General features: G+C 36.7%; 1 protein-coding gene across 3 annotated transcripts; it reads right to left on the bottom strand.

Annotated features, from left to right (window-relative positions):
* Positions 1–27: 27 nt before the first annotated feature.
* LOC308705744 (dual specificity testis-specific protein kinase 2) lies at positions 28–26,996 on the bottom strand. Of its 3 annotated transcripts, none has more exons than XM_081390914.1 (10): positions 26,880–26,996; positions 26,172–26,245; positions 15,719–15,912; positions 14,592–14,713; positions 13,172–13,220; positions 12,760–12,909; positions 5,169–5,342; positions 4,734–4,817; positions 1,439–1,525; positions 28–1,261 (listed from the first exon to the last, which is right to left on the bottom strand). In XM_081390914.1, exons 3-10 carry the CDS (start codon positions 15,896–15,898, stop codon positions 1,160–1,162), a joined length of 948 nt encoding a protein of 315 aa, XP_081247040.1. In that variant the 5' UTR covers positions 15,899–15,912; positions 26,172–26,245; positions 26,880–26,996; the 3' UTR covers positions 28–1,159. The 3 variants fall into 3 exon arrangements, with proteins under 3 accessions (XP_081247040.1, XP_081247041.1, XP_081247039.1); XM_081390915.1 differs by having other exon boundaries at positions 26,172–26,242; XM_081390913.1 differs by lacking the exons at positions 26,172–26,245; positions 26,880–26,996 and adding an exon at positions 16,060–23,009.
* Positions 26,997–27,440: the final 444 nt, after the last annotated feature.

The following is a 27,440-nucleotide window of genomic DNA, read 5'->3' as shown; positions in this document are numbered from 1 at the left end:
CTTGTTTTCATAAAAGTCAAAAGACTTAAAAACGAATCAATATGCTTTTATTGGTGTAACTAATAAACTAGAAATATAACTGAACCCATATTTGAACGTAACCGAACACCATGTAGCCTACACAAATATAGTCAGGAATAATACAAACTGCTCAATTAGATTCAGTAAACAAAATAGATTCCCGTTTAGAAACACTAGTTAAAGGGCTATACAAACAAATCTACAAGGAAAAAGTACAAGACAAATACAGGAATATTCACAGCCCCTGTGTGACCTGAGAAAATAGTGATCCACAGCCTTTACTAAAGTACATTAACAAACAGCTTTGTACTGTTATTTTTAGTATGATCATTCAGCAGTTACACCTAAATGAACTGAATTTTTATTCAGAAATACACTATGTATTATTTATGTGTAAACAGTGTCTCTTCTACGAGCACATTTTTGAGAAATTTATTTGGATATTTTAGAGCTCCATTAATCTTAAAGATGTTTACACTGGGAAAATGAGTGACATGGAAAGCACAACAAGGCAAAAATGGGTGACATCAACAGTGCATGTCAAATGAGCAACTGTGCAATTACTTGGTACAGTAAATGTACTGATGGAATATGCTTTTTTTAAACAATAAAGGCAAGAGGTGAAATTAAATCTAGCACACCTTCATTTCTCTAGTTTGGTTTGTTCCAGGTTTGTGCAACCTGTGCTATATACTTATTTTAAACACATTTTTTGCAGCTATCAAAAAAGTAAGCTCATATTGTATTTTCCTGAAACCTTCAATCGAGGAATCAACGGGTTGGTCCATGTTGAATTTGGTCTTTTAAAAAAAGAAATTGACAAGTTGGTCCCTAATGAATCACACTACTTTCATCTATCTGAAAAAAAACAACAAAAAAAAACAGAAAAGGTACATTTCAGCCTCTAAATTGGACTCTTGCAATCGTTCAGTGTCACGGCTGCAGGCAGGGCGTCCAGAACTGGTTATTGAGTGAACATTCAGTTGAGTGGTTTTGTCCTCAATTACCAGACATTCCCCTGTATGTTCTACTCTTGGGAGAACAGAGTGCCAGTCACGGTCCACTGCTGCATACTTTTATGCAGTACAGTGCCTTAAATCCTTCAGTCCAGGGGTTTGTTAGGAGGGATTTAAGAAGATCACCCTGTGGTTAGGTTGTGGCCTGGTGGCTCTAGGGTCTCGGCGATGTCCTCCAGCTCATCCAGAAGCTCAGTGAAGGAAGGTCTTCGGAATGCATCCATCTGAGAGAAAGAAAGATACTGGTTAAGCTTTGGTGTTTCATTGAATCTGCTATATATACATCTTCAAAGCAGTTAACCAGGTGATTTGGGCTGCCACATTGTGAATGCTGAAGGTGAAATCTCTCACTTGGCAGGTGTTATTCCTATTCACGCCATATTAAACACACCGCTTCATACCTGGCAACAGCTGGCCGACAGCTGCAGAACCCGCTCTGGGCAACCGTGCACCAGCTCTCTGAACGATTCCACATCTAGCCCATAGTCCTGTGAACACAATGATGTACATTTTGATGTAAAAAAACAAAACAAAACAACTAATGTAAATTTTCTTTTCACTCGTTCCTTTGAACGAACATGGAAATGCTCCATACTAAAAGATGTGGTGTTGTCAGATGAGTCTAGACAAACTCTATTTAACCAGAAAATTGTAGGACAATTTTAGGTTTGTTGTACCAACAAACTATATTTCACCAGAAGATTGTAAGAAACATTCCACAAAGTATATTTCACCAAAAGATTGCAAGACAAACTTTACAACTATATTATATCAGAAGTTTGCAAGACAAACTTTACAAACAAACTATATATTTCACCAGAAGCTTGTAAGAAACACTTTAAAAAACTATATTTTACCAGAAGATTGCAAGACAAACTTTACAAACAAACTATATTTTACCAGAAGATTGCAAAACAAACTTTACAAACAAACTATATTTTACCAGAAGATTGCAAAACAAACTTTAAATATAAACTATATATTTCACCAGGAGATTGTAAGAAACGCTTTACAAACTATATTTTACCAGACGATTGCAAGACAAACCTTACAAACAAACTATATTTTACCAGACGATTGCAAGACAAACCTTACAAACAAACTATATTTTACCAGACGATTGCAAGACAAACTTTACAAACAAACTATATTTTACCAGACGATTGCGAGACAAACTTTACAAACAAAACTATATTTTACCAGACGATTGCAAGACAAACCTTACAAACAAAATATATTTTACCAGACGATTGCAAGACAAACTTTACAAACAAACTATATTTTACCAGACGATTGCAAGACAAACTTTACAAACAAACTATATTTTACCAGACGATTGCAAGACAAACCTTACAAACAAACTATATTTTACCAGACCATTGCAAGACAAACTTTACAAACAAACTATATTTTACCAGACGATTGCAAGACAAACTTTAAAAATAAACTATATATTTCACCAGGAGATTGTAAGAAACGCTTTACAAACTATATTTTACCAGACGATTGCAAGACAAACCTTACAAACAAACTATATTTTACCAGACGATTGCAAGACAAACCTTACAAACAAACTATATTTTACCAGACGATTGCAAGACAAACTTTACAAACAAACTATATTTTACCAGACGATTGCAAGACAAACTTTACAAACAAACTATATTTTACCAGACGATTGCAAGACAAACCTTACAAACAAACTATATTTTACCAGACGATTGCAAGACAAACCTTACAAACAAACTATATTTTACCAGACCATTGCAAGACAAACTTTACAAACAAACTATATTTTACCAGACGATTGCAAGACAAACCTTACAAACAAACTATATTTTACCAGACCATTGCAAGACAAACTTTACAAACAAAACTATATTTTACCAGACGATTGCAAGACAAACTTTAAAAATAAACTATATATTTCACCAGGAGATTGTAAGAAACGCTTTACAAACTATATTTTACCAGACGATTGCAAGACAAACCTTACAAACAAACTATATTTTACCAGACGATTGCAAGACAAACCTTACAAACAAACTATATTTTACCAGACGATTGCAAGACAAACTTTACAAACAAACTATATTTCACTAGACGATTGCAAGACAAACTTTACAAACAAAACTATATTTTACCAGACGATTGCAAGACAAACCTTACAAACAAACTAGATTTTACCAGACGATTGCAAGACAAACTTTACAAACAAAACTATATTTTACCAGACGATTGCAAGACAAACCTTACAAACAAACTATATTTTACCAGACGATTGCAAGACAACATGAACATTCCACAATGTTTATAGTTGGTGTCAGTACAACTCTGGTACATAATATATATATGCTACTGGTCAAAGTTTGAAATAATTATGATTTTTCAATGTTTTTGAAATAAGTCTCTTATGCTCACCAAGGCTGCATTTACAGTATTTGATGAAAAATACAAAAACATTAAAATCTTAATTATTCCAAATTCCAGTAGTGTATTCAACATAACCATGTGTCTTTAGCTTCATACATAAATTAACAACTACAGTGAAAAAGTAGATTGACCAGAAAATCATTATCCTTGATGTGGTAGAAGAACACAATGAATAAATCCATACTAAAGAATCTAAATGTCCGTGCGATGGTTCCCTTGACAAAGATCAGATCTATCTGTTCTCTCCCCTCCAGACAAAATCGGTTGTCCATCAGCATTAATGAAGCGTAAATGACCACACTGCTGTACACCAGAGGGCAAATACTCTGTCTGAGCTTACTTTTATCGCCAGTGCGGGAAAGAGAACCATACTAATTCATGTGACATAACAAGCCTCTCTTAAGGGTTATTTGTAACCATCCCAGAGCTCATGCAAGTACTAAATTATGCATTCTGTGTAACGATTTAGTGTAAATGAAAAAACACATTTGCCTTCATTTATGGACAAATCTTTTGAAATAAATCGATTTAAAGGACATGATTTCATGCATCAAAAATATAATCCATGTCTTAGTGAATAAACTTCATTTTAAAATATTTATAGTCATAAATTATTTGTATGTTATGAGGAATTGCTTGAATTTGTTTGTTTTTTTTGCCCAGAAGCAACACTGTACGACAGTGGGATGAATATGAATGCAGTGGATATGGATGCAGCATATCTACTACATCAGATATTTATTAATAATTTTTGCATTATTTATTATTAAAGTATTTACTTAAGATTTTATAAAAAATGATGAAAACATTAAGCTAAGAGCAGTGAAAGTTTGTTGCACTAATGTTTAATAATTTAATAAAAAGGGTTTAATAGTATTGTTCTTTGTTTTTTTTTTACTATTCTGACATCAATAAAAAATACTATATATATATATATGTTTGTAGTATTAATATATTAGTATTTTGTAGTATTTTTATTGATGTCAGTATACTAAAAAAACAACCATTTTATTATTTTTTTACCATTTATATTTTATATATACACTTTTTTTTTAACTCATACTGCTTTAAATACATTTGTAAAAATGTATTTCTTTATTTCTTCCCATTATATAACAATTTTGCCACCAAAACACGACTTTCCAAAAAAAAAATTGTGGATTTTATCATTGATGGCCATTTTCTACAAGAAAAGTAAACACATTTTTTAAGCATTGCTTTCCTAATGTATGCGATAGAGGGTTGATGGCTTTGAGTATTTACCTGTGTCCTGGGAAGCACTTCTGGGTCAGCAGGGATTCTTGCTAAGATCTCACACAACATGATCCCGAAAGAAAAAACATCAACCTATGATTAAACGGGGAAAAAACGGCCAGTCAGCAGAGGTTGAATTCAGTCTTTAATCACATCAGCACCAGCACTGCCTCTCTCTTTACTCCTCACAGTGAGGAAGAAACAGTTTACTGCATTATAAATGACCTTCCAAATCTTTTCCTCAGCCCTGACCTGATTAAGTCTGGCATCAAATCAGAAGGTTCATTAATTAAGATGCAACTGCAAAAGGTTATGGATTAATGTGAAATCTGTCAGTAAATCAATACTAATTTAGTTTTCAGGGAAAAGACTATTCAACCATGAATATCCAAATATCCTACGTTTTCATTTTCAAAGTCGTCATTTGTATTTGGTTCTCAGTACCTTGCGATCGTACGGCTCTCCTCTAAGCATTTCAGGGGCCATCCAGAAGGCCGAGCCCACCAGAGACAGCTTCCTGTCTGGTTCATTTGCGGGCAGTTCCCCCACCTCTCTGGCCAGCCCGAAGTCAGTGACCAATGCCTCCCTGCCACGCGAGGTCACGCGGATCAGACAGTTCTGCATCAACAAAAACAACAGATTACACATAAAGTTTGTCGCATGAATCACAGTTTGAGATATTTATCTCATGGCTATCACTGCAGCTTGAGGAAAGAAAGTAGTGGGAAATTAGTAAAGCACAACACAATAAGGAAGATTTCTCTCCATCTCAGATTACCAAAACGATATGCAGAAGTCAAATCAGGTCACCTTTATTTATATAGTGCTTTATACAACAGATTGTGTTGAAGCAGCTTTACAGTGATAACAGGAAAATGGTTCAACGATGCACTCAGAGTTCATTTCAGCTGTACAGCAGCTCTAAAAGAAAATAGTGTCATTGTTCAGCTAAAGTCAGTTCCATTGAAAAGATCATCAATTATTAAATGATTTCAATTCATCTATAAAGCAGCTCTGCAGAGTTGGCTGATGAGAGAGATCTGTTGTTATTTTTCAAAACAGAACTACCAAGCACAGTTACAGAATTACACCACAGGATGGCAGCATTGCTCAATAAAAGGATTAGGATGAGCACTAAGAAATGTTGTCTTTCACTCTGCTTCTCTTTCACAAAATCCAGCTAGAGCCTGAAGAAAGATCCAGTCATTACCTGCCTGATCTATTCAAATCTGACCTGGTCGTCAAAGCTGTGGAACTTTATAGTTCCTATTTTCCTCTATTTTCTTTCTTAAAACAGAAAGTTACGCCTGTGACATCAGATTGGACTAATAATATATATTTCTATGCAATAAATTGTATTGTGAAAAATGTTTATTAATAATAATAATTATTTGAATTATGACTAAATTCAATTATATTTTATAATATAATAATATTAAATTATATTATATATAATTAGATTATATAATTATATAATAATTACATTTAGTCATAATTAAATATATACAGTGAGGAAAATAAGTATTTGAACACCCTGCTATTTTGCAAGTTCTCCCACTTGGAAATCATGGAGGGGTCTGAAATTGTCATCGTAGGTGCATGTCCACTGTGAGAGACATAATCTAAAAAAAAAAAATCCAGAAATCACAATATATGATTTTTTAAAGGGGGGGGTGAAATGCTATTTCATGCATGCTGAGTTTTTTACACTGGTAAAGAGTTGGATTCCCATGCTAAACATGGACAAAGTTTCAAAAACTAAGTTGTACGTTTGAAGGAGTATTTTTGTTCCAAAAATACTCCTTCCGGTTTGTCACAAGTTTCGGAAAGTTTTTTTCGAGTATGGCTCTGTCTTACGTAAGATAGAGCGGAATTTCCTTATATGGGTTCTAAGGGCACTTCTCCGGTAAGATCGCGGGCGCGCGCGCACTCGTAGAACAGAGCAAGAGAGTGAAAGCAGTTCGCCATCAAAGCGCCCTGCCCGGCTTTTGGGAAGTCAATGTCACCAAAGAAGTGTGTTTTTGGTTGCCAGGGCAAGACAACCCTGCACAGATTCCCAAAGAACCCAGCGTTAAGGAACCCGTGGATGGAGTTTGTTTTCCTGAGCATAAACGGAGTTGTGTAGACGTTGTTCCCTGCATTTCGACGATGATTGTTTTATAAACAAAGCCCACATCGACGGATTTGCAGATCGTCTAATGCTTAAGGATCGAGCAGTCACAAAGGTTCGCGGTCGTGCGTTGGAACGGTGAGTAGAACTGTTGAACAAATAATGTCTCTGTGTGTTGTTACTGGCTCGGCGCGTTAGCACAGCTAAGCTTCGCCCACACGGCCCGCCCCCAGCCGCTCGTTTTTTTCCGGAAAGACTCGGTACAGCCTATCTTTCAATTAAAAATATAATAAAACAAAAGACTTTTTGGAGATATGAAGGATGCAATATTACTCTATAGGTACTCAAGATTAACAGGAGATTGAGTGAAAATGAGCATTTCACCCCCCCTTTAACTATTTATTTGTATGATACAGCTGCAAATAAGTATTTGAACACCTGTCTATCAGCTAGAATTCTGACCCTCAAAGACCTGTTAGTCTGCCTTTAAAATGTCCACCTCCACTCCATTTATTATCCTAAATTAGATGCACCTGTTTGAGGTCGTTAGCTGCATAAAGACACCTGTCCACCCCATACAATCAGTAAGAATCCAACTACTAACATGGCCAAGACCAAAGAGCTGTCCAAAGACACTAGAGACAAAATTGTACACCTCCACAAGGCTGGAAAGGGCTACGGGGAAATTGCCAAGCAGCTTGGTGAAAAAAGGTCCACTGTTGGAGCAATCATTAGAAAATGGAAGAAGCTAAACATGACTGTCAATCTCCCTCGGACTGGGGCTCCATGCAAGATCTCACCTCGTGGGGTCTCAATGATCCTAAGAAAGGTGAGAAATATAATTTGTCTCTGGTGAAATGCACAAATTGATAAATAATATGATGCTGAATAGTTTGAGAAAACACACATGAGAGAGGCATCCAGCTAGGCTTTCATTACACAAGCATCATCTACACACACAAGAGACCAAACTCTCTCTGACTTCACACAGTAGAGCATCAGGTAGAGCTTTACATCAATAAGACATCAATGAGAATGTGCAATGCAGTTGTGAGTGTGGTATCAGGCTCTGAGGTTTCATGTGTGGCAGTAACAGTACCCCTGTATTTTAAATACACCCACTGACAAAAAGCAGATATACAACCACACTTGAACCAGAAACTTGAACTTGTCGTGTTATATAAGCAAGCCAGTAATGATTCAACCCCACACTGATAATGGCATCCTTGCGTCAATTAATGCACTTAGATGAAGCTAAAGTCAGCTCCATTGCAAGAAAAGTGAAAGAAAACAACACTGTGGTGGGTGATTGCGTGGTATGGAGAGGTTGTGTGTCTGAGTGTGTTCATGGTTAGGAATAGGTTTAGGCAAAATATGATTATAATTAGTAATAATAATAATAAAACTATGTATAATAATGGTCAATAGAAACATCATGATAAAAGCACACACATAAATAATGTGTAGTGATTTTTGTGCTATGGATTTAAATATCACAAATCATGTGGCTTGTTCAGGTGTGCTATTACTTCTCTAACTAATCAGATTTATGTTTTCTGCCTGGCAGATGATAAAAAGAAAAAGAAAAATCCCTCGGGCCAGTAAACAACCCCCTAGCTATGCCCCATCTAACAGGGAACATTCTCAAAAACTTGGCTAACATTCTAGCAAGGTTCTCCCAAAGTTATGAACAAACATTCCTTTAGTAACGTTAATAGAATGTTCGTTTAAAGTCTTCAATAACATTATCAAAATGTTAGCACAAAAATGTTATTTATACATCCTCCATGCAATTTTTTTCTGAAACTTTATAGTTGGATGTTAGTCTAATGTTTTTTTTTGTCTCAGATGGTTTAGAGAACATTCAAACAATGTTCTCATATTGTTTACAAAATGATCAAATTTAACATTCACTTCATGTTTTCAACGTTTACTTAAGAAAAAACGTATTTAAAACATTTAAAGGTGCAGTATGTTATTTCTAAAAGTCGTTGCTGAACATTTTTGATATTTGAAATCAACCTAAACAAACCCACCCCTTTCTTCATTGATCCACCTCCAAAGCTCATCCTCCAATCCTAACCGCCCTGCTCCGAGTCGGTCTCGAACCGCGATAGCCGGCGGGTGCACTAACAAGGACGCTAAACAGTAAACACCTTCTCTAGCAGTCATCAGCTTGCACAACTCTCACTAGCTGGCCTCTGTTACATATGTAATGCGAGACTTCGTTGTTAGTTGCCAACAGCACAGCAGCTCTAGACAAACAATGACACTCAAAACCAGTGATATTCACGTATGGAACGGAATCAACGCAAACTCTGCGTCTGTTTTCAGGCCTTAGCTCTGTCCAGCGCTGGAAAGCTTTTCTAAAATGTTCTCATAACCCTTCATTTTTCAGTGATATTCTTATGAGCTTTTCACTTTTGTAATGTCTCTCAGCCATCTCTCTTTCTACAGTCTTTCTTCAAATCTCCCTCGTTTTCTCTCCTCCACCGTCATACGCCCCCCTAATGCCGATTTGCTACACTTTTGTTGTTGTGTTTGGTTGTGTCGGTTCGACCAACTTTAAAACAGCGTTTTTCAAATATCGCTTACCCCACCTTTAAAAAAAATAGGATGTTTTAAACATTTAGAGAACATCCAGAAATAGCGTATTCATAACTTAATGTCAACAAAAAGTACGTAGAACATTTTTGTTGGCTGGTTCCGAACACCTTAGCAACCACATACAGAAGCAATGTGATTAACCATTCAAAACCCTTTTTTACGCACATAGCAACACCCTAGCAACCACCACTCACATTCTAGTGTGTGAAATCTATTTTTTTTCAAATCCAATATTAAACTGTTCAAAAATAACAAGGCTAAGGCTATGTCTGTTTTTAGTAAAATTGTGTGCGTGTGAGCAGGGTGAGAGGATAAAAGCTTGAAAGTGGACGGGAGTCAGCATGCCATTTTATATAGAGAGAGCGAGAAGAAAGGAAAAGAATAAAGAGGTGAAAAGCAGTCACAGGTCTGGTGTTTATGAAATGGTGAATGTTGGGTACAGCATTAGCATAATAAAGGTCTGACCTCCTCATCTCTGTTCAAACACACAGTCCTGTGCTCACTGCTCACTGCAGCCTGGCAACAGACACAGTTAAATCTGTCAAGACCATGACTGCTTTTCACAGCTCAGAACTTTATAGGATCCCTTCCCAAAAAGTAACACTTTTGTATTTTTGTCTACTTCACTAACAATATTAGTGACCCGTCATGTACACTACAATTTAAATGTATGGGGTCTAACAAATTAATACTTTATTTGGCAAGAATGCATTAAAGGCAGGGCTGGCGATTTTTTCCAGAATTTTGTTTTGTTATGCTGGTTGAAAGTTTCTTCACATTCTGATGGCAATCACTATGGCTACATTCAGACTGTCAGTCCAAATCTGTTTTTGTGCATACGATTGAAATCAGATCAAAATTAGCAAGTGTGAACTGGAAAAAAACATATGTGGTTTGAAATCCTATTCAAATCGCATTTCTGGAAATCCGTTTCAGTCTGACCGCTCTGATCGGATTTTAGGTGATTTATGCGACTTTCCCACACCACGTAAAACGTAAACGTCAGATGTTGTTATTGGAAACATGCTGAAAAAGCTGTAGCAGAAACAAGGTTGTGTTGTTGCAAAGTGCCGAACGTGCAGAAGACAATGTAACAGAGACATGTTTTGAAACCGGTGGAGACGACAGCACAGAATAAAGCCACTCATACCAGCCTCCTACGGTTCTGCCACTGCCTCAGAAGACGCAGTAGTCCAGCGTGGCGGATACACGTTGTCATGCGGTAAAAAATAAGACAACATCTGTATTGCAAACCCCTCCATGTTGCGGTTGTTGTTAACACAAGACCATTGCCATAGAAACCAATCCAGATATTCCAGAAAAAGAAAGACCAGCATGGACACACAAATCAGATCTGAACAGTTGCAATACACAGTGTGGACATCAATCATTTTAGATCAGATTCCAATAGGATACACAAATAATCGGATTTGGACTGACAGTGTGAACATAGCCTAAGTTAAGTGGCTTAAATGTATTTATAAGTATATATATCATCTGTGGAAGGTGTAGGACCATAACATTTTTGTCCAATCATTGCATTCGGTCCGGTGTCCTACGATGTCCTACCTGCCAGTCACCATATGTATTTCCATACCTTCGCGCACATATCACACTTCATCAGCGCATTTCATGCTATGCAGAGTTAGACAGACGTCAGTCACTGAGCACCGCAACCGAAACAGCAGCTTTTACAGTTCCCCCTGAACCAAAACAACGAGCTTTTGCTGCGTTCATGCCATAAATACTGTAATTTGGAAGAGATGGAAACCCGTGACGTTATACTTGGAGTGATTCGTGACTCGAATTTATGTATTTCAATGCCAACACTATCAACGTCTAAATGAACTGCAGCAGTCAGGTGGTACAGGTCAGTACTCTTTAAGTTATTTATGTTCTTTTTTTATTGTAATGTTATGTGCTGGGTAATGTGTAATGTTCTGAAGGATCATGTGACACTGAAGACTGGAGTAATGATGCTGAAAATTCAGCTGTCATCACAGGAATAAATAACATTTTAAAATATATTTAAAAAGTGATCTGTTATTTGAAATTATAACAATATTTCACAATATTTGTTTGTTACTGTTTTTAATATTTTAATCAAATAAATGCAGCTTTGGTGATTCTTAGAAACTTAAAAAAAAAAAACAACTTTTGAACGGCAGTGTATTTACAGTAGAGTTTCAGGGTTTCCTCATTTTTTTTTTCTTTACTGCACCTGTACCATTCTGTAAAAATATTCAGAAGAAAAACAGAAAGAAGCCCTGGGCTAATCCTGTTCCTTTACAGGACATGTCTTCTTTAGGACACAATGTTCTTTACAAAAAAATGTTGAAATACCTTGGCCCATGGTGTGAGAATGGTCACATGTGTTTTGCTATCTACGTTCCATCACTCTGCTTCTGTGTTCTCATAATGGACAAAGGAAAACCATAACCGTAGTAAATCTCAGATATGACTTTACACCTAACCAAAGCCTATCACTTAAGATATTATCAATCTCACAGAGTTTCACACATTAAAAAACTATTTGTTACAAAATGCCATTCAATATTTTTATAGTTTCAAATGTGAATTTAAAGTATCCAAAAGTGAATGGGAGTCAAAAATATATTTTTTGTAAATATACCACACTTAAAATGCATCATTTATGCATTGAAATTCATTCAAAATTTAGATAACATAATATCAACAAGCACGCATCAGCAAGCAAATAATGCTAGACCTTATTCCTAGAACTAACTTCACTTTAGTTGGTTAAAAGGTAATTGTAAAAATAACAAAAAAGAGTGAATTCACTTTTATTTAAAATCATTTTATTTTAAAAGATGTTAAGTGTTACTAAAGCATCCAGAAAACTTTTGGGTCACTGTGTAAGTATGCAAATCTTCACAGACTTTGAGTGAGATTGTGTGAGATAATACTATGGTTATCTCATAACTACTATCAGAAATTAAAGCAATAAAAAAGTACCAAAAGTACCAAAGCAATAAAAAAGTCTTTGCCACAGCCAGCTATGTTATATGGGAAAGGAAGTAATGGGACACAAGAAAAGTGTACGAACTACCAGTTAAACACTGGAATACGTGTCCAAAACATGACTCAGGTCAAGTCAGGCAAGTTAATAGAGTGAAAAAACATTAGTGCATGTTTCATTAAAGTGGCATTAGAAATGTCTGTCATTATCTATAATTGCAAGGCGTGTTTTTGGCCTCAAATGCCTTCAAATCAAGGTTGGACGCTGCAAGGTGATGTTTCATAACACGTCTTTGCCATAAACTGGTAAACTTTGATCCCTAAAGGCTGCCAACACACCTTAGAGTTGAGGTCTCTGTGGTAGATGTTCTTGTAGTGGAGATAGGCCATTCCTCGACTGATATCACAGCCCAGTTCGATCTTCTCCCTCCAGCAGAGGCTGACATCATCTCTGGCCAGCAGCTCCTCCAGACAGCCTCCGCTAACATACTAGGAGGAAGAGGAGGAGGGAAGCACATGAGATTATAAAACACTTCCAATCCTGACCTGATTTATACAGTGAAAACGCAACTCACTTTTACAGCAGGAAAACTTTCGCTTTATAGAAAATGATATACTCTTGTCTTGACACATTAGTAGAACAAGATGGTGAGTCACTGGTTGTGTCATAAGATTTGACGGGCAGCCCATTGAGAAAGCGTGTACTGGATACAGTAATTGTGTATACTAAATCCTAAAAGTTGTCACCCACCTCGAGAATTGGGTACAGCTTGTTCTCCTTGACACAGATCCCCAGGTACCTACAACAAGAAAATTAGTTTTAGAACATTTATTAGCTATGACAAATCTTTATACATCTGTGTAAACCCTTTTAAATTGACTTGAGATAAATTCTAAAGCTCGTAAGTGAAATAAAACTTAATTTCAAGCATTTTAGAAGTGCAAATTAAGCTATATTTTTACATTTTCAACCAAATGTGAGTGTCTATCGAAAGCTCGCTGCCTTAATGCTAGGGTGTTTACCAGATACTATAGTAGTTTTTAGTTGCTATTGGGTTGCTAGGGTGTTCTGGGTGGTTGCTAGGTTGTGCATGAGGCCACCTCAAGCCTTTATAATACTATAGCCTGAATACAAAGGGTTAAATGTTTACTCCCTAAGTATGAGCAAATAGAAATGTTAAAATCAGTCATTATTTTCATGTTATGAATGATAACTAATAAATGTCTGATAATACTATTTTACCAAAATAAATTAAAAATAAAACAAATATAGCAAGTCAATCATTTCACATTCTACGAAAGAATTTATTCATCACAGCATTATACAGTATGAAAAATTGATATTCATAAGGAAATTTGCTAAAGATTATATTTAACAGTGTTATTAAGATTTGAAGACTAACTAAGATTTGAAGTTAATATATTGAATTAAAATATTAGAATTTAACATGCACATTTAAAGGGATAGTTCACCCTAAAATGAAAATTCTGTCATCATTTAGTTGTTCCAAACCTGTATCAATTTCTTTCAATTTATGAAGATATTTTGAAGAATATCGGTAACCAAACACTTGATGGACCCCATTGACTTCCATAGTATTTTTTTTTTCTCCTTTCTCCATACTATGGAAGTCAGTGGGGTCCATCAACTGTTTGGTTACCCTTATTCTTCAAAATATCTTCTTCATTGTTCAGCAGAAGAAAGAAATTCACACAGGTTTGGAACAACTTGACAGTGAGTAAGTGATGACAGAATTTTCATTTTTGAACGAACTATCCCTTTAAATATCCAATAATGCCTGACACCAATGAATTAAAAATCTCTAATACTTGCCAAAAACTGATATAGTGTAGATATATAATGCATCCTTACAAGCAGTACTAATAATGATGCTTGGTTTAGCAAACATTACTAAAGCTCAGTAACTAAAACAAGGGCTGTGTTATAGGCATTACAATCTCAAATGCTGATGCTTTTAATATCAGAATATCATCTAAATTGTAGCCAATCATTGGTTACTTTTGTTAAAAGTCAAGAAATTTGAACCCAGTCAGGTTTTTTTATTTAGAGTCCGAGTTGTTTTCTTCCCATGTTCTGAGTGGGCGCTATGAGCATCAGGCCGGCGTGGGATTGATGGAAGTGATTAATCGTGTGCGCAGGGGCGGCTCACCTCACTATGTTCGGGTGGGAGAGTTTCTGGAGTAGACTGATCTCCCTTACAATGCTGTTCTGATCCACGTCGTTCTTATAGATCTTCACCACCATTACTTTTTTTGTAGTGCTGTGCATCACCTGAGCGGTAGAGAACAACAGAGCATATTCACTTGTGAGTTTCTTTCACTGAGATTCTGTAAACACATTCACAACAAAAAGGAGCATCCCTCTTATTTTCCCCTGGGGTAATCCTCTTCCTTTACAGCGCTCGTTTCCTTTAGTACACAATGTTCTTTACATAGAATATAAATTCATGATTTCTTGGCCCGTGGTGTGAGAATGCTCACAGTCGAGGCATGTGCCACAGTTTTTCATGCTCTGTGCGCGCTGATATTAAACACGGTATCTATCACATTCTACGTTCTATCACTGTGCTATTGTAAAGCTCTGATGTGAGCTTAGTCCACAGCAAAGTCTTTCTTTCACTCAAGATATCAAGTACAAAGGGTTTCACACATTGGAAATCCCCTTAGGGCATTTTTGTGAGGTCTACTTTATTTTCTTTTATGAGGTAAAAGTAACGTGAAAAAAAAAGTGGTAAACAAAATGTAATTCCTCAGTTATTTTTTTTTAAATCACCTAGTTATTTTCTTGTTTGTGAAGGCTTTCAAGAGCATTTAAGCTTGACTGGGTGGTGACAGTCATGACGTTAACCTCTATTTCTTTGTTGGGTTAAAAACCGTCTGCAGGATGTAGCTTGTTTTTGGGCGACTACAGACACGTCATGTCTGTACAGTTCTGTTGTAAGGACTAATAGGGCCGTGACTTCCAGACAAAATTAATGTTAAATTATTTGGCAGCATGATTTGGTATGGAACAAAACCTTTGCTCTTGAAAGGCAGCAAGTGGTGGAACAAAAACATTTATCTTGAATGCCTGAGATCTCGTTGTGCCTCATTTTCACAGCTTTGATTAAATCAGTGCACATTCGCTAAAGGACAGATTATCTAATCAGATTCTGTGCTGTTCAATATCACCATTTTTACATGCTGCCTTTAGGACATTCTAGCAATTTTTTGCAAACTTTCCATCTCCAAACAGTCATTTGTTTTTGCTCCTCCATTATTGACAGGAAACCCTTACCTTGTAGACCTTAGAGAAGAAGCCGGTTCCGATAAGCTCTGCGCTGAAGTCCTCCCAGAATTCCAGTTTGCGGACGGTGGTGCGGAGTGGGTGCCAGCAGTCGGTCTGGCAGTAGGTGTCTGTGGACTCGCTGAGCAGCGTGGGACTGACCGGTTCCGGAGTCTCATCTACCTCACACATCTTAGAGATCTCATCTGCAACAAAAAAAGCAGAAGCAACAGAGATAAAGCTTAGTTTTAAACTGCAGAAATGGATGTAGAGCAATCAAAGTAAGCGAGATTTATTTGTAGCTGATGATTTTTCTGTAATGCACCAACAATTCATCATAAACAGCGCCTTACTCATATGACGTAAGACCAGTTTTGTAGTAAAGCCAGCATTGTTTGAGATCAATCCTAATACCCAACACTGCATCTATGCGGAGGATTATCCACAGATACATGAAAAAGAAAAAACGAGATGAAAAATGACAAGAACAGACAATGAAAAAGATTACTTTATCCTTTGGTACTTTGGTTTGGTACTTTTTTGTACCCGTTTCGCAACTCTATTATATTTCAGGATACATTTCTTTTCTCCAGCTGTAACCTCAAATAATAATTCTGTTCTATATACAATACTTTCAAGACATGTGGGTAGTTGCAAAGCCTTAACAAAAATCTCAATCATACAACACAGTTCAGCCAAAAGTGAAAATTCTGTCATCATTTATACCCTCAAGTTTTTCCAAACCTGTATGAATTCCTTACTTCTTCTGAACACAAAAGAATAGATTTTGAAGAATATGAGTAAGCAAACAGTTGATGGGCACCACTGACATCCATAATATAAAAATAAAAAATAAAAATAAATACTATGGAAGTCAATGGTTACTATCAACTGTTTGGTTACGGACATTCTTCAAAATATCTTATTTTGTGTTCAGCAGAAGAAAGAACTTCATACAGGTTTGGAGCAGCTTAAGGGTATAAATTATTTTTAATTTGAGGGTGAACTATCAAGTCAAGTCAAGTCACCTTTATTTATATAGCACTTTTTACGAAACAGATTGTTTCAAACAAAGTAGCCTTACAGTGATAACAGGAAAATAATGCAAAAAAGTTTGTTTCGGGTGTACAGCAGATCTAGAAGAAAATAGTATCATAGTCCAGCTTAAGTAGGTTCAGTGATGGTTAATTTTCGTTGTAAAACAGTTATTAATTTAGTTTACAGTGATGTCATTGTCCAGCTCAGTTCAGTTTTATTGATATAGGTCTACAATTACTTTGCAAATGATTTTCATTTCAATAATTTCAGCACTTTTTAAAAACATTTCCATAGAAATGTGTATATCGTAATATACAGTATACTGATATCAACCTAAATTGTAAGAATCTCATAATATAAAGTTTTGTTTATATCGTTCACCTCTACTATAGTCATAATTTACTGCATGCAAGTTGTACGAGGTAACAGGATGATACACTTCAAGGAGTTCGCGATGACGTCAAATCTCTGAAACATACTCAAGAAAGAGTTTTGTTTGAGAAACAAGTAAAGGAGATATCCTTGAGCACACCTGCAGAATTTACTTTGTTGTCAGAGTTATATCCTATTTCAAACTTACCCAACTTGAAAAGAACCTCTGGTTGGTCACTCGTTGGCCAGACATCTTTCTATTTCAGTAGGCAGTTTTTGGTGTTCTATATAGTATGAATGGAATCCGGACAAACTACATACAGTGTCATGTGACCTATCAGTATCAGTTTCGTCGATTCTTAATGACCTCACTGGATGAACATGATGTCAAAATGTCGACTCTGGTCTTAAATAAAAAGGGGCCAGCCAAAGTTTATATTTATTTATGTCTCTCCTGATGCTTGGTGTAGATGATGCCATACACTGTGCAAGCCTTTATGTGCTACAGTAGCATAAACTTGTGGCTGACCATGAGATCTATAAAGACCACGGCTTGCAAATAAAAAGTCTACGTGTACATGTGTGCATAGTGCGGATAATCTAGACATTTTATTGAGTTGCGTATTAGTGTGTCAGCTGGAGATTACATCATTGCTCGATTGAAAACGCGTCATTTTTGGTGCCCAGAGCACCGGGTGTCCTAACTGCCCAATAACATGTTTACTGGCTTCCACACATAACATCCTTACAGGGTTTCTCAGTGATGATCCTGCCACAACCTCCATCCATCAGCTGCCACCAACACACCAGTCAATGACCCCAGGCAACTGACACCAACACACTCCCTCGCACTGTATTACATATGTGTTGGCTTAGATATTCAAAGCTCTGTATCGGTTGCAATAATCCCAAAGGCAATGAGGCATTGCTGCCGCACTGGAAAGATCTGTAAAGTAGAGTTCATATAATATCAGTGTTAGCTCAGCATAAACAGCGATTAGATAACTAGCTGGCCACACATATGGAGAAAATGCTATAGTCATTAGAGAGTCTAAGGGATTTGCAGTGTTGCTCTGAAGTTTGTCTACAAGATACATAATTTAGTCCATCAACATGTTTTGGCCAAGTTTTTGGTCAAAGCTGCCAATTAAAATTGTTTTGACCTTGTTTTTGTGCTTGTCGTTGTTTGAGTTTTACAAATTACAATGTACTACCCACAAAGCATCAGAATGACTTTGTTATTGTTTATTTTGGACATGCACAGTGAAAATACAAAAGTTATTTTTGAGTTACATGGAAATACCATGGTATATGAATATGGTAATCATTCAATACTAGTGCAATATGTATTTACAAAAATCAATTATTTGATCTAATCTCTTATATGTAATATTTCGAAATTAAACAAAGAAGATGCTCAAATATTAGATGGTTTTGATTTATTTACCACTTTTTACCACATCTGCTAGTGCCGGTGACTTAAGAAAATTTACCGGCCATAAATATTTTTTACCGGCCAAGTTTTTGCAAAAACAGGCAGTATTGACACCAAAATTTTAGATACCAGTGAAAATTCACAATTCTCAGGTACAGAAATTTAATTAAGCAAATGTAAAATAACACTGCATTGTCTTCACTGTATTAAACATCCTTATTAATTAACCCTTATTAAAGTGACTAAAGTTATTTAGTCAAGAGCAGTCAGTGATTTTTGTCTTTGTGCTTTGTTGTTTGATTAACATTAAAAACACAGACAGCAGCAGGAATATTAGGCTGCTGTCACTTTAAGAGCGAATGCTCTTGTACACATGCGTTTACTTTCTCAACTGTTTACGATACTTAAGACATAACCGACAATGTTTACTAAAAAACTCGCTATTTTTTTATAGAATTTTGTGTGAATTTGTCTGTGATTTTGACGTGGGCTTGTTAGAATTCATAAAAATGTTACTGGCCAACTGGCGAGTGACAACGTTTCATATTCTCGTCATGCCAATTTTTAACTTGCATTTGGCGCTTGGCGACTGTGAAATTTAGGCTAATAAATACTTTCCAGATATACTTGGTCACTATATATTTCCCATAATTACAATAGTGTTATTTCATAGCTTTGATGACTTTACAATTATTCTAAATTTGCAAAATATTAACAATAAAGAATCAGCCACAACTTTATTACATTGTTTCACACAATACCATGGTATTTCCATCTGATACACCTGCATTACAATACCAGCACAATACTGTATGTAAGGATGATTTGTGGAAAAAACATGGTGTGTGTTGAGTGCACTTATGCTAACAAAAGGTGTTGATTGAAACGTTTCTTTTTCACGTTTGGTTGATATTAAATGCTTCCGCATTGCACTTGTGTGTGGTTTCATGTGTGAACAAACAAAAGCATTTTTCCAAAAACTTCCATGAATACTTTATGATGGCATATGTACGTAAGATGTAATAAGATCCATCAGGGTCTAAATCTTGGTATTTCTGTTATCATCTAAAGGGATCATTACCAGAATTATATAAAGTAAACAGCACTCAAAGATAGACAGGTCACCTAACCATCAAACCTGACATAACAACAGATAAGATAAGAAACTCACAAATCCTGTATGATAAGAGAGAGAGAGAGTGAGTGATTGCTGCCAATACATAACTGGCTGAAATTTGATATCTTGTACTATCACGCACAAACCCATGCATGCACGCACACGGATGCACTGACTCTTAACGCCATCCTCGAATGTCATTGTCGTTATGCGTGATACTTGAAACCTGCTTCGCCAGACGTACCTTGCCTCTCTCACATGCACCTGACAATGGTGAACGTAGGATCGAGTGACGTGGTCTTTGAGGGGTTTAGCAACCCAGGGAGTCGAAAGACCAAGTGTGACATGGACACGACATGGAAAGAACAAACAAGTGTAGAATGGATTCAGATGTTTTGTGACGCAAAGCTCTCGCTTGATCTGTACCTTGGAAAGAGAGGAAGAAATTAGAAACAGGCCTCCTGCTGAATGGTGAACAACACCTCTTTATCCACTTAAAAAGAAAAAAATGAAAAAACAGAAAGAAAGATAAAGGGTCAAATTCTGAGGCAAAGCCATTTTTGGGTAGCCTAGAAATCTAGACGCACCCTAGTGGCAGCAAAATGTATTTCGCAGCCAGGGTAGTCTAGCGAGTAGGGTCTGCTGAGTCTAGCAACTCTCAATAAACCTTCTCGCTGCAAAAACCCAGATTGGGTCAGGCCAATCACGTTGTGTATAGAGTAGGCGGGGGCGGGCTTAACATACACGACAGAGTTGCGACGGTTACCTGGCTGCTGCTACTTGAAAACAAAGAATGGCGGCTGCTGATGGAGAACAACGGTCTTTCGAATCGGCTTTGGCCGTGACTCTGGAGGACTTGGAGTTAAGTTTTTCTTTGAGAAAAGAGCAAAGAACGGCACTTAAGTCATTCTTAAAAAAAGGAAGATGTGTTCGTCGTTTTGCCGGCCAGATATGGCAAAAATTGAATCTATCAACTAAGCTCCGCTGTTGGGAAAACGCTCTGGTTGGTTGAAGCGCTGTCCTATTGCGTGCAGAGGGAATTTGAAAGACAGCCGTTTATCCCGCCCCTCGGATTGAGCCGTGACTATGGTGAGTTTCCAGACCTAACATCTTGATGTAGGTCTGGCTTGCCAGGCTAATTTTTGGGGGGATTGGGAAAAAAAAGTGGTTTACAGTGTGTCTATTCAACAGTGTTTTTTCCTGAGGCCAGCATATTTTTAAAAAACGTTTCCAATGGGAGCGCTGCGTATTCAAAATGCCAGCAACATTGGGGTTTTTTTCTTGTTGCCGAAAGTGAAACACAATGCTCATTGCTCATCACTGTCACTTTTTACTCAACCGCCCAATCACAGTGGAGGAGAGGCGGGACTAATACCACCGCCACCGGTGTACAATGACAACTTTCTACGTGGTTCAGCCATCTCCTCATCCGAAACAAGGGCCAGAGAAAGTACTTTACATTGTGTAGACCCACAGTTTCACAGACTAAAATGCATGTTTGAGCTGTTTTAACTGAAAGCAACTTGCACTGATATATCTTAAAATATGTCAGTGCCACTGTTTTGCACACAAGTAATGTTTTTTTCTAAGGCATGTTTATAAAAGCTACTTAAATGTCCTATTTGAACTAAGGCCTAATCCTGGCTTAAACTAAGCCCTGTCTGTGAAACAAGGCCCTGATATTCAGAAACAAACTATCTGCGAAATCACATAGTCTTTAGCATTTGGGGTCCACCAAAACATTTTCAACTTTTTACTCTCGGCAACACACAACAACAACAAAAGCACAGCACTCAGAATGAAATAGATGCTTGGTGCCTCATCATGCTGCTGGCGTTTTAAATATACGTCGCTACCTTTGAAAACAACTGAAAAAATACCCTACCATATGGAAACACTTTGGTGGGCACACAACCTATATGGCATTCAGGTACTGTGATTATCAAAACTCTTCAAAGTCCACAGATGAAAAACAAAAAAACATGGGCTTTTGCATTTAAAACAACTGAAGGGTTAAAACAGGTCATTTACATAATAAATAATTCAGTGTAAGGCGAGAACTCTCGTGTGTGTCTCTTTGGATGCTCTCCTTTGGAGATCTATTAAGTTTCCTTATGTCTGTGTGGCAACTGAAACTATCTGGGTCAGATCCCCTCTGCTTTCAATGACGTGAGCTCGAGAGTGTGTGAATGAGACAGAAAGAGTGAGAAAAAAAGAGGCGATGAAGATTACAGTTTGGCTAGATTCATCCCAAAGCTTCATATTTGTTAGAATATTCAGTGCAATGTCGTCTCACAGCTGGTTACTGAAAACACAAGCCGTGAAAATCTGTCATTTCAGATCGGTAACATCTCAACTCTAAGTGCTTTCATTTGGCCGATAATAACCCTGAAGTCACGCGTGGGTTAAGCAGGTCTCACTCATCATAGGTAATGCAGACGACACATGCATAATTTACACATACAGGACGGGTGTGATGAGTAATGCATTCTGGACAGAGACACTCCTATAAATGCAGGTCAAATATCAGTGCAGCTAATGGATATCTAACCAAACTGCAAACTAGTAATAATCCAGTTTGATTCAGTTTGTTCCATAACAAAAATGACATGCTTTTTTATTTTTCTAGACTGTTTATAGGGGTCCAGTCATACATTTGCATGCTAATAAAGTTTATTGCACTAAAAACCGTGGTAATTTAGTTTTCCATGACCATTTTCTAGCCTCTCTGATTATTAGAATTAAACATGCTTTCTTTTCTGCTGCTGTGTCTTTATGGACGTCTATATGTAAATTAGCGCTTTGCATGTGAAATGATTATTCAAATTAATTATATAGTTAGCACTGCTTCAAGCATTTCCATAACAAACTCCCTTGCAAGGCCTGCATTACATTCTGACAGGTTCACACAACAATCCACACTGAAATGTGACGCAAACTGTTAAAGTTGGACTTGGATGTGATCAGGAACATTGTTGAAAATACATTTTCTTTCCTAACATTATGCAGAGCTGCTGTGCAGTCTAGCAACGAGGAATAGCGAAAGACTTGGCAGAGTATCTTAGTTAATGTTAGTTGTATACAAACTGTAGTTATAGTTACTTCTTCTTTTGGAATTTAGGATTAATTGTTTCAATCCCCCTTTTACTTCACCATGACTGGTCGAGCCAAACCGAATACCGAAAAGGTCTTGTTGGAGTGGTTTGGAAATGTTAGAAAACAGCACAACCAGAGTGAAAGGATAGTATAAAATTATGTAGAAAACGTTCTTAAAAGGAGAACTCCGGCCAATTTTAACATTGAGCTAATTTTTTTGTAAATTTGGAGTGCTGTCAGTACAGAGAACAACGACAAAAATCGGTGTTGCCTACACCGTGTTATCCTCTTTTTAAAATTTGCACCCTGTTGACTTCAATGGGGCACGTGTAATACCTGCTTTTAGCCTCTTAACATCCTTGATGTGTCATTACAAGTGCACAGCTAATGTGAGTGATTCCTTCTGAGTGAACACGAGTGAATCTGACTGCAGTAGATGTGAAAGATATGAATAAAAATGATGTTTATTCAGCCAGCGCACATACCTGTATTTTCTTCCTGTTTTCGGTCGAAGGCCACAGTAATCGATTGTCGAGTTCACGCGCGTGATCATAGGTACTAAACTACTAAAAGCAGGTTTAAAACTTGCCCCATTGAAGTCAACAGGGTGCAAATTTTAAAAAGAGGATAACATGGTGTAGGCAACACCGATTCTTGTCGTTGTTCTCTGTACTGACAGCACTCCAAATTTACAAAAAAATTAGCTCAATGTTAAAATTGACCGGAGTTCTCCTTTAAAAATCATTTGTCGGATACTCGAATGTTGCCAAGTCTAAGTATCAATTAATGTCAAAACTACATGGGGTTCAAGAACAAACAGATGTCTTCAGGGTGTAATGACAGGTTATCCGTTTCATTCAAAATAAACAGAGTAAAGGAGTCACCCTGCAGGACATGGATAGCTGAGCTCAGGCAAACACTGGAAAAAGCTGGTGCGGTGAAGTCAGAGAGGTCAGGCACTACTGACTCATGTACTCACAGTGATATACACTATGAACTTTGGGGTCAGTAAGATTTGTTTTAAAGAAATTAAAAATACTTCAGGATGATACTTCAATTGATTCAAAGTGACAGTAAAAACATTTGTAAAAAAAAAAATCTATTTCAAATAAATGCCGATTGAACTTCATAATCATCAAAAATCCAGAAAAAACACTGGATCATGTGACACTGAAGACTGAGTAATGGCAGCTTAAAATTCAGCTTTACCAACCATGAGGAATAAATTAGGTTTTTTTTTTCTGTGTAACTTATTTTTATATATTGGTGACTATTTTGGATTTTTATTTTTTTTTTGTTAGATGATTGGGTTAATGAGGTGAATAATTAGATCAGTTGTGACGGATCACGTTTATGTAAATTGTATCTGGCTGAGTTGTGTACTTGTTGTTTGCCTGAGGAAGACCTGCGGGTCGAACATTTTACTCTCTTACTATGATTTTTAAGCTGTTTTCCTGTTGGGGACCAAAACATTTCCCCGCTAGGACAAGGATTTCGGATATTGCGATCTTTGTAGGGACATTTCATCCCCATAACGAAGGGTTTATCTAAACCACACACACACACACACACACACAGAGGGTGCGGTTCATACCAAAACATCATTCTGTGAAATTCCACACTTTGTGAAGATTCTGAAGCACCTGACATGAGAAAAAAGCACATATCTGCTGGTCTTACCAGACTATCAAGAGGACAGACACATCAAATAAAGCCTTGAAGAAAGACCGTAGAGAACTACATAAACCAAATTCAGAAAGGCCAAATCACAGTGTGGCCTAAAAACTGATGCGACTAGAAAAGCTTAGGCTTTCCAGCAAAGTCACCCACACATATGAAAACGAGACTTCCAATGTACAAGGGTTTAAAGATACTTGATCTCCATTTGCATGTTTACGGATGGATCTACCAGCTCCAGTCGGTAATATACAAAACGTGAGGGAAAAGGTCATCTGATTTTCCACAAAGGATATTGTATTCTAATTACATCAAAAAGAGAGATTATAGCTGCAGCTTGAGATCATTAGCAGGCTCACTCAGTCATAATGAATCAAAGCCCCTTGTTCTCTTTGTTTAGCCTGCACTGCAAAGATGACCTTTAACCTTCTATTGAGATCTTCCACTACAAATGCGAAAGTCAACAGTGATTCCAACAACTTTCATTGTAAAGTAACTGATGGACATGCTGTCCAAATCATTCATGACTAACTTTATTCCCCTCTTGGGTGACATAACATAACTGTCAAAAAGGTAACTGACCTCAGGTATGAGATGTATCTATAGTTTGTCAAAACCCATAAGCAACAATAGGACATATAAACAAACTGACTGCCTGTATAAATATATAGACATCTTGTGACCCTGAAGACTGGACATTAAACAGTTCTTTTAAAATGTAACAATATTCACAATGTCACCACTTTTTTTGTTAAATAAATGCATAGGCTACTTAGTGAGCATAAGAGACTTCTTACAAAAAACATAAAATATTTAATATCAGGGGAATTTTTGGTAGCTCGATCCAGAGTATAAATAGACATCTTGACTTGAATTTTGTTTAAAAGTATAGGGACATTCAGTGCTTATTCGACAGCTTCATGAGCGCACAGAAACTAATTTCGATTTGTCTCTCAGTTTGTAAACAAGAAACAAATAAAAAATGCACTGACAGAAATGCCCTTACAATAGAGTCTATGGGGAAATCATTTATTGTTTTGCTTCCTGTAAAGCAACTGATAGCAGAGCAAATCAAAACCAGTCATTTTTTTCAACTGATTTAAGTGTAAAACCTCGTAAAATCCTGCAATGTTTCAGTTTGTGCTAAACTGACAGTGCTGGTAATCACCCTGCGGTCTCTGTATCTCTCGGTAGATATAAATATCTGATTTATCACCTACAGTACATTTCCATTCGTACTCTCTAACCTCTCAACAAACCTTCACACCTACACAATGTGTCAGATGTCACACAATATAATATAAATCCTCTTGATAGATATATAGGAGACAATACATTAGAGAGAAATAATATTTTTAGTCAATAATTTTTAAAGTCACACGCACATGATTTGAACAGCCAGTGACATAAACACATCATCTATCAGCATGTGACAGTATATTCGTATTCATCAGCATTTATAATTGAATATTTGCCAACTGCAGTAAATTTCAGACGTCATTTGGTAACAGCTGGGCAGACGCCGTCATTTTCCGCTGCAATACAACACAATCCAATCTTCTGACCTAACTTGCAACTAATTTTAACCCAGGCTATTAGAAGGTTCATATGCATCTCAGTCCAAACAAAATATCGGAGATACGACATATGGCCTGCACATAAAGTTAGCCAAAATATGTTCTGCATGGTCCTTTCTTACACAAAAAAAGAACACATAAAACTATTAATACTTAATCCATCGGTTCAATAAGCTGTTCATATGCATCATGAGGAGATGGTGATGGTCTTCTTCCTGTGACTGCTTCTAGGAGAGACCACACAAGTATGAGCAACAGCAAATGATGCCTAAACATGCATTACAGTCTCATAGAATACAACACATTCTATGTAAGATGAAGTGTTGATTGACTAGGAAGTGTTTATTTCTTCTCTCCACAATTTTTTTTTGTTTTTTTTGCAAAGCTAGATCTTGTCTACGCTTGTAAAAGATAGTGTTAGATTACTGTCCTTATATAAACTTGCTAGATAAAAGATCATTTGATTGTACATTTGGACACTTGATTTGTTTCAGATCATCTTTCGAGCAAAAAGTTTTAAATTGAAACAGTAACCCTAAAATGAAAATAATATTTTTTTCTTTTCAATTTTACTATATTTCATGTTATATTAATATATATTTTTTCAATTAGGCTATATTTTAATTATATAAATAATATATTTTATTATGCTTCTCGTAACAAAAATGGAATAACAAAAAAAAATACACTGTGCATGAGATACTTAATATTAAAATGTTCTACATAAAAATATCTGAATGGTTACTAATATTCAGTGAACAAACAAACAAAACAAACACATAGTTATCCAAATATGAACTAAAACGGTATCCTGCAATATAATTTCTAATTGAATTACAAGAAAGGAAAATGCCCACTTACAAAAACACCTGCCTCTCTCAAAAATCTTTCTGGCACCTTCCAGAGAAAACGTTCGTTAGATGTTGATGGTCCATCAAAGCGTGAATCCACAGTGTTATGAAGAAGACTTCCTCCTCCAGACTAGGCGCGCAGCTCAGTGCGCATTCACGCTGATCCGCGCGCTTTGCTGTTTCACAAGCACAGAACGCGCGCACGGCTCAAGTTAATAAACGTTTGATCAGTTGCTATAGGAACCTGCTAGATGAAGCCCTCATGCTGATCGGAGGCTCCACTTATCTGCGCATACAGTTCTCAGACTGCAAATCTGTGGCGCTTTCAACACGCCATGTATTTGTTATTTTTAATTTCTAAATATTCTACCGAGTAGGCTACTGATTTTTTTTTTTTTTTTGCAGAATGAACAATCTTTCACGAGACCACTGTCTTCTGACGCCCTCTAGTGATGTGTAAATTGAATTTTAAGGAATATTTCTTTCCATAAAGGAACAGCTAACTAAAGAGAGAGAGAGAGAGAGAGAGAGAGAGAGAGAGAGAGAGAGAGAGAGAGAGAGATTATATATA

The sequence above is a fragment of the Scardinius erythrophthalmus genome, assembly GCF_964197995.2.
Source record: "Scardinius erythrophthalmus genome assembly, chromosome: 17".
NCBI lineage: Eukaryota > Metazoa > Chordata > Actinopteri > Cypriniformes > Leuciscidae > Scardinius > Scardinius erythrophthalmus.
This window is presented reverse-complemented; position numbering and strand designations above follow the sequence as displayed.

Coding starts and splice junctions, on each gene's coding strand:
- LOC308705744 (XM_081390913.1), bottom strand. CDS start 16,132: ATGCAGTGTTGGGTATTAGGATTGATCTCAAACAATGCTGGCTTTACT. Junction 13,221..14,591: donor TCCCACCCGAACATAGTGAG/GTGAGCCGCCCC, acceptor TTCTTGTTGTAG/GTACCTGGGGATCTGTGTCA. Junction 1,262..1,438: donor TGTCGGCCAGCTGTTGCCAG/GTATGAAGCGGT, acceptor TCTTTCTCTCAG/ATGGATGCATTCCGAAGACC.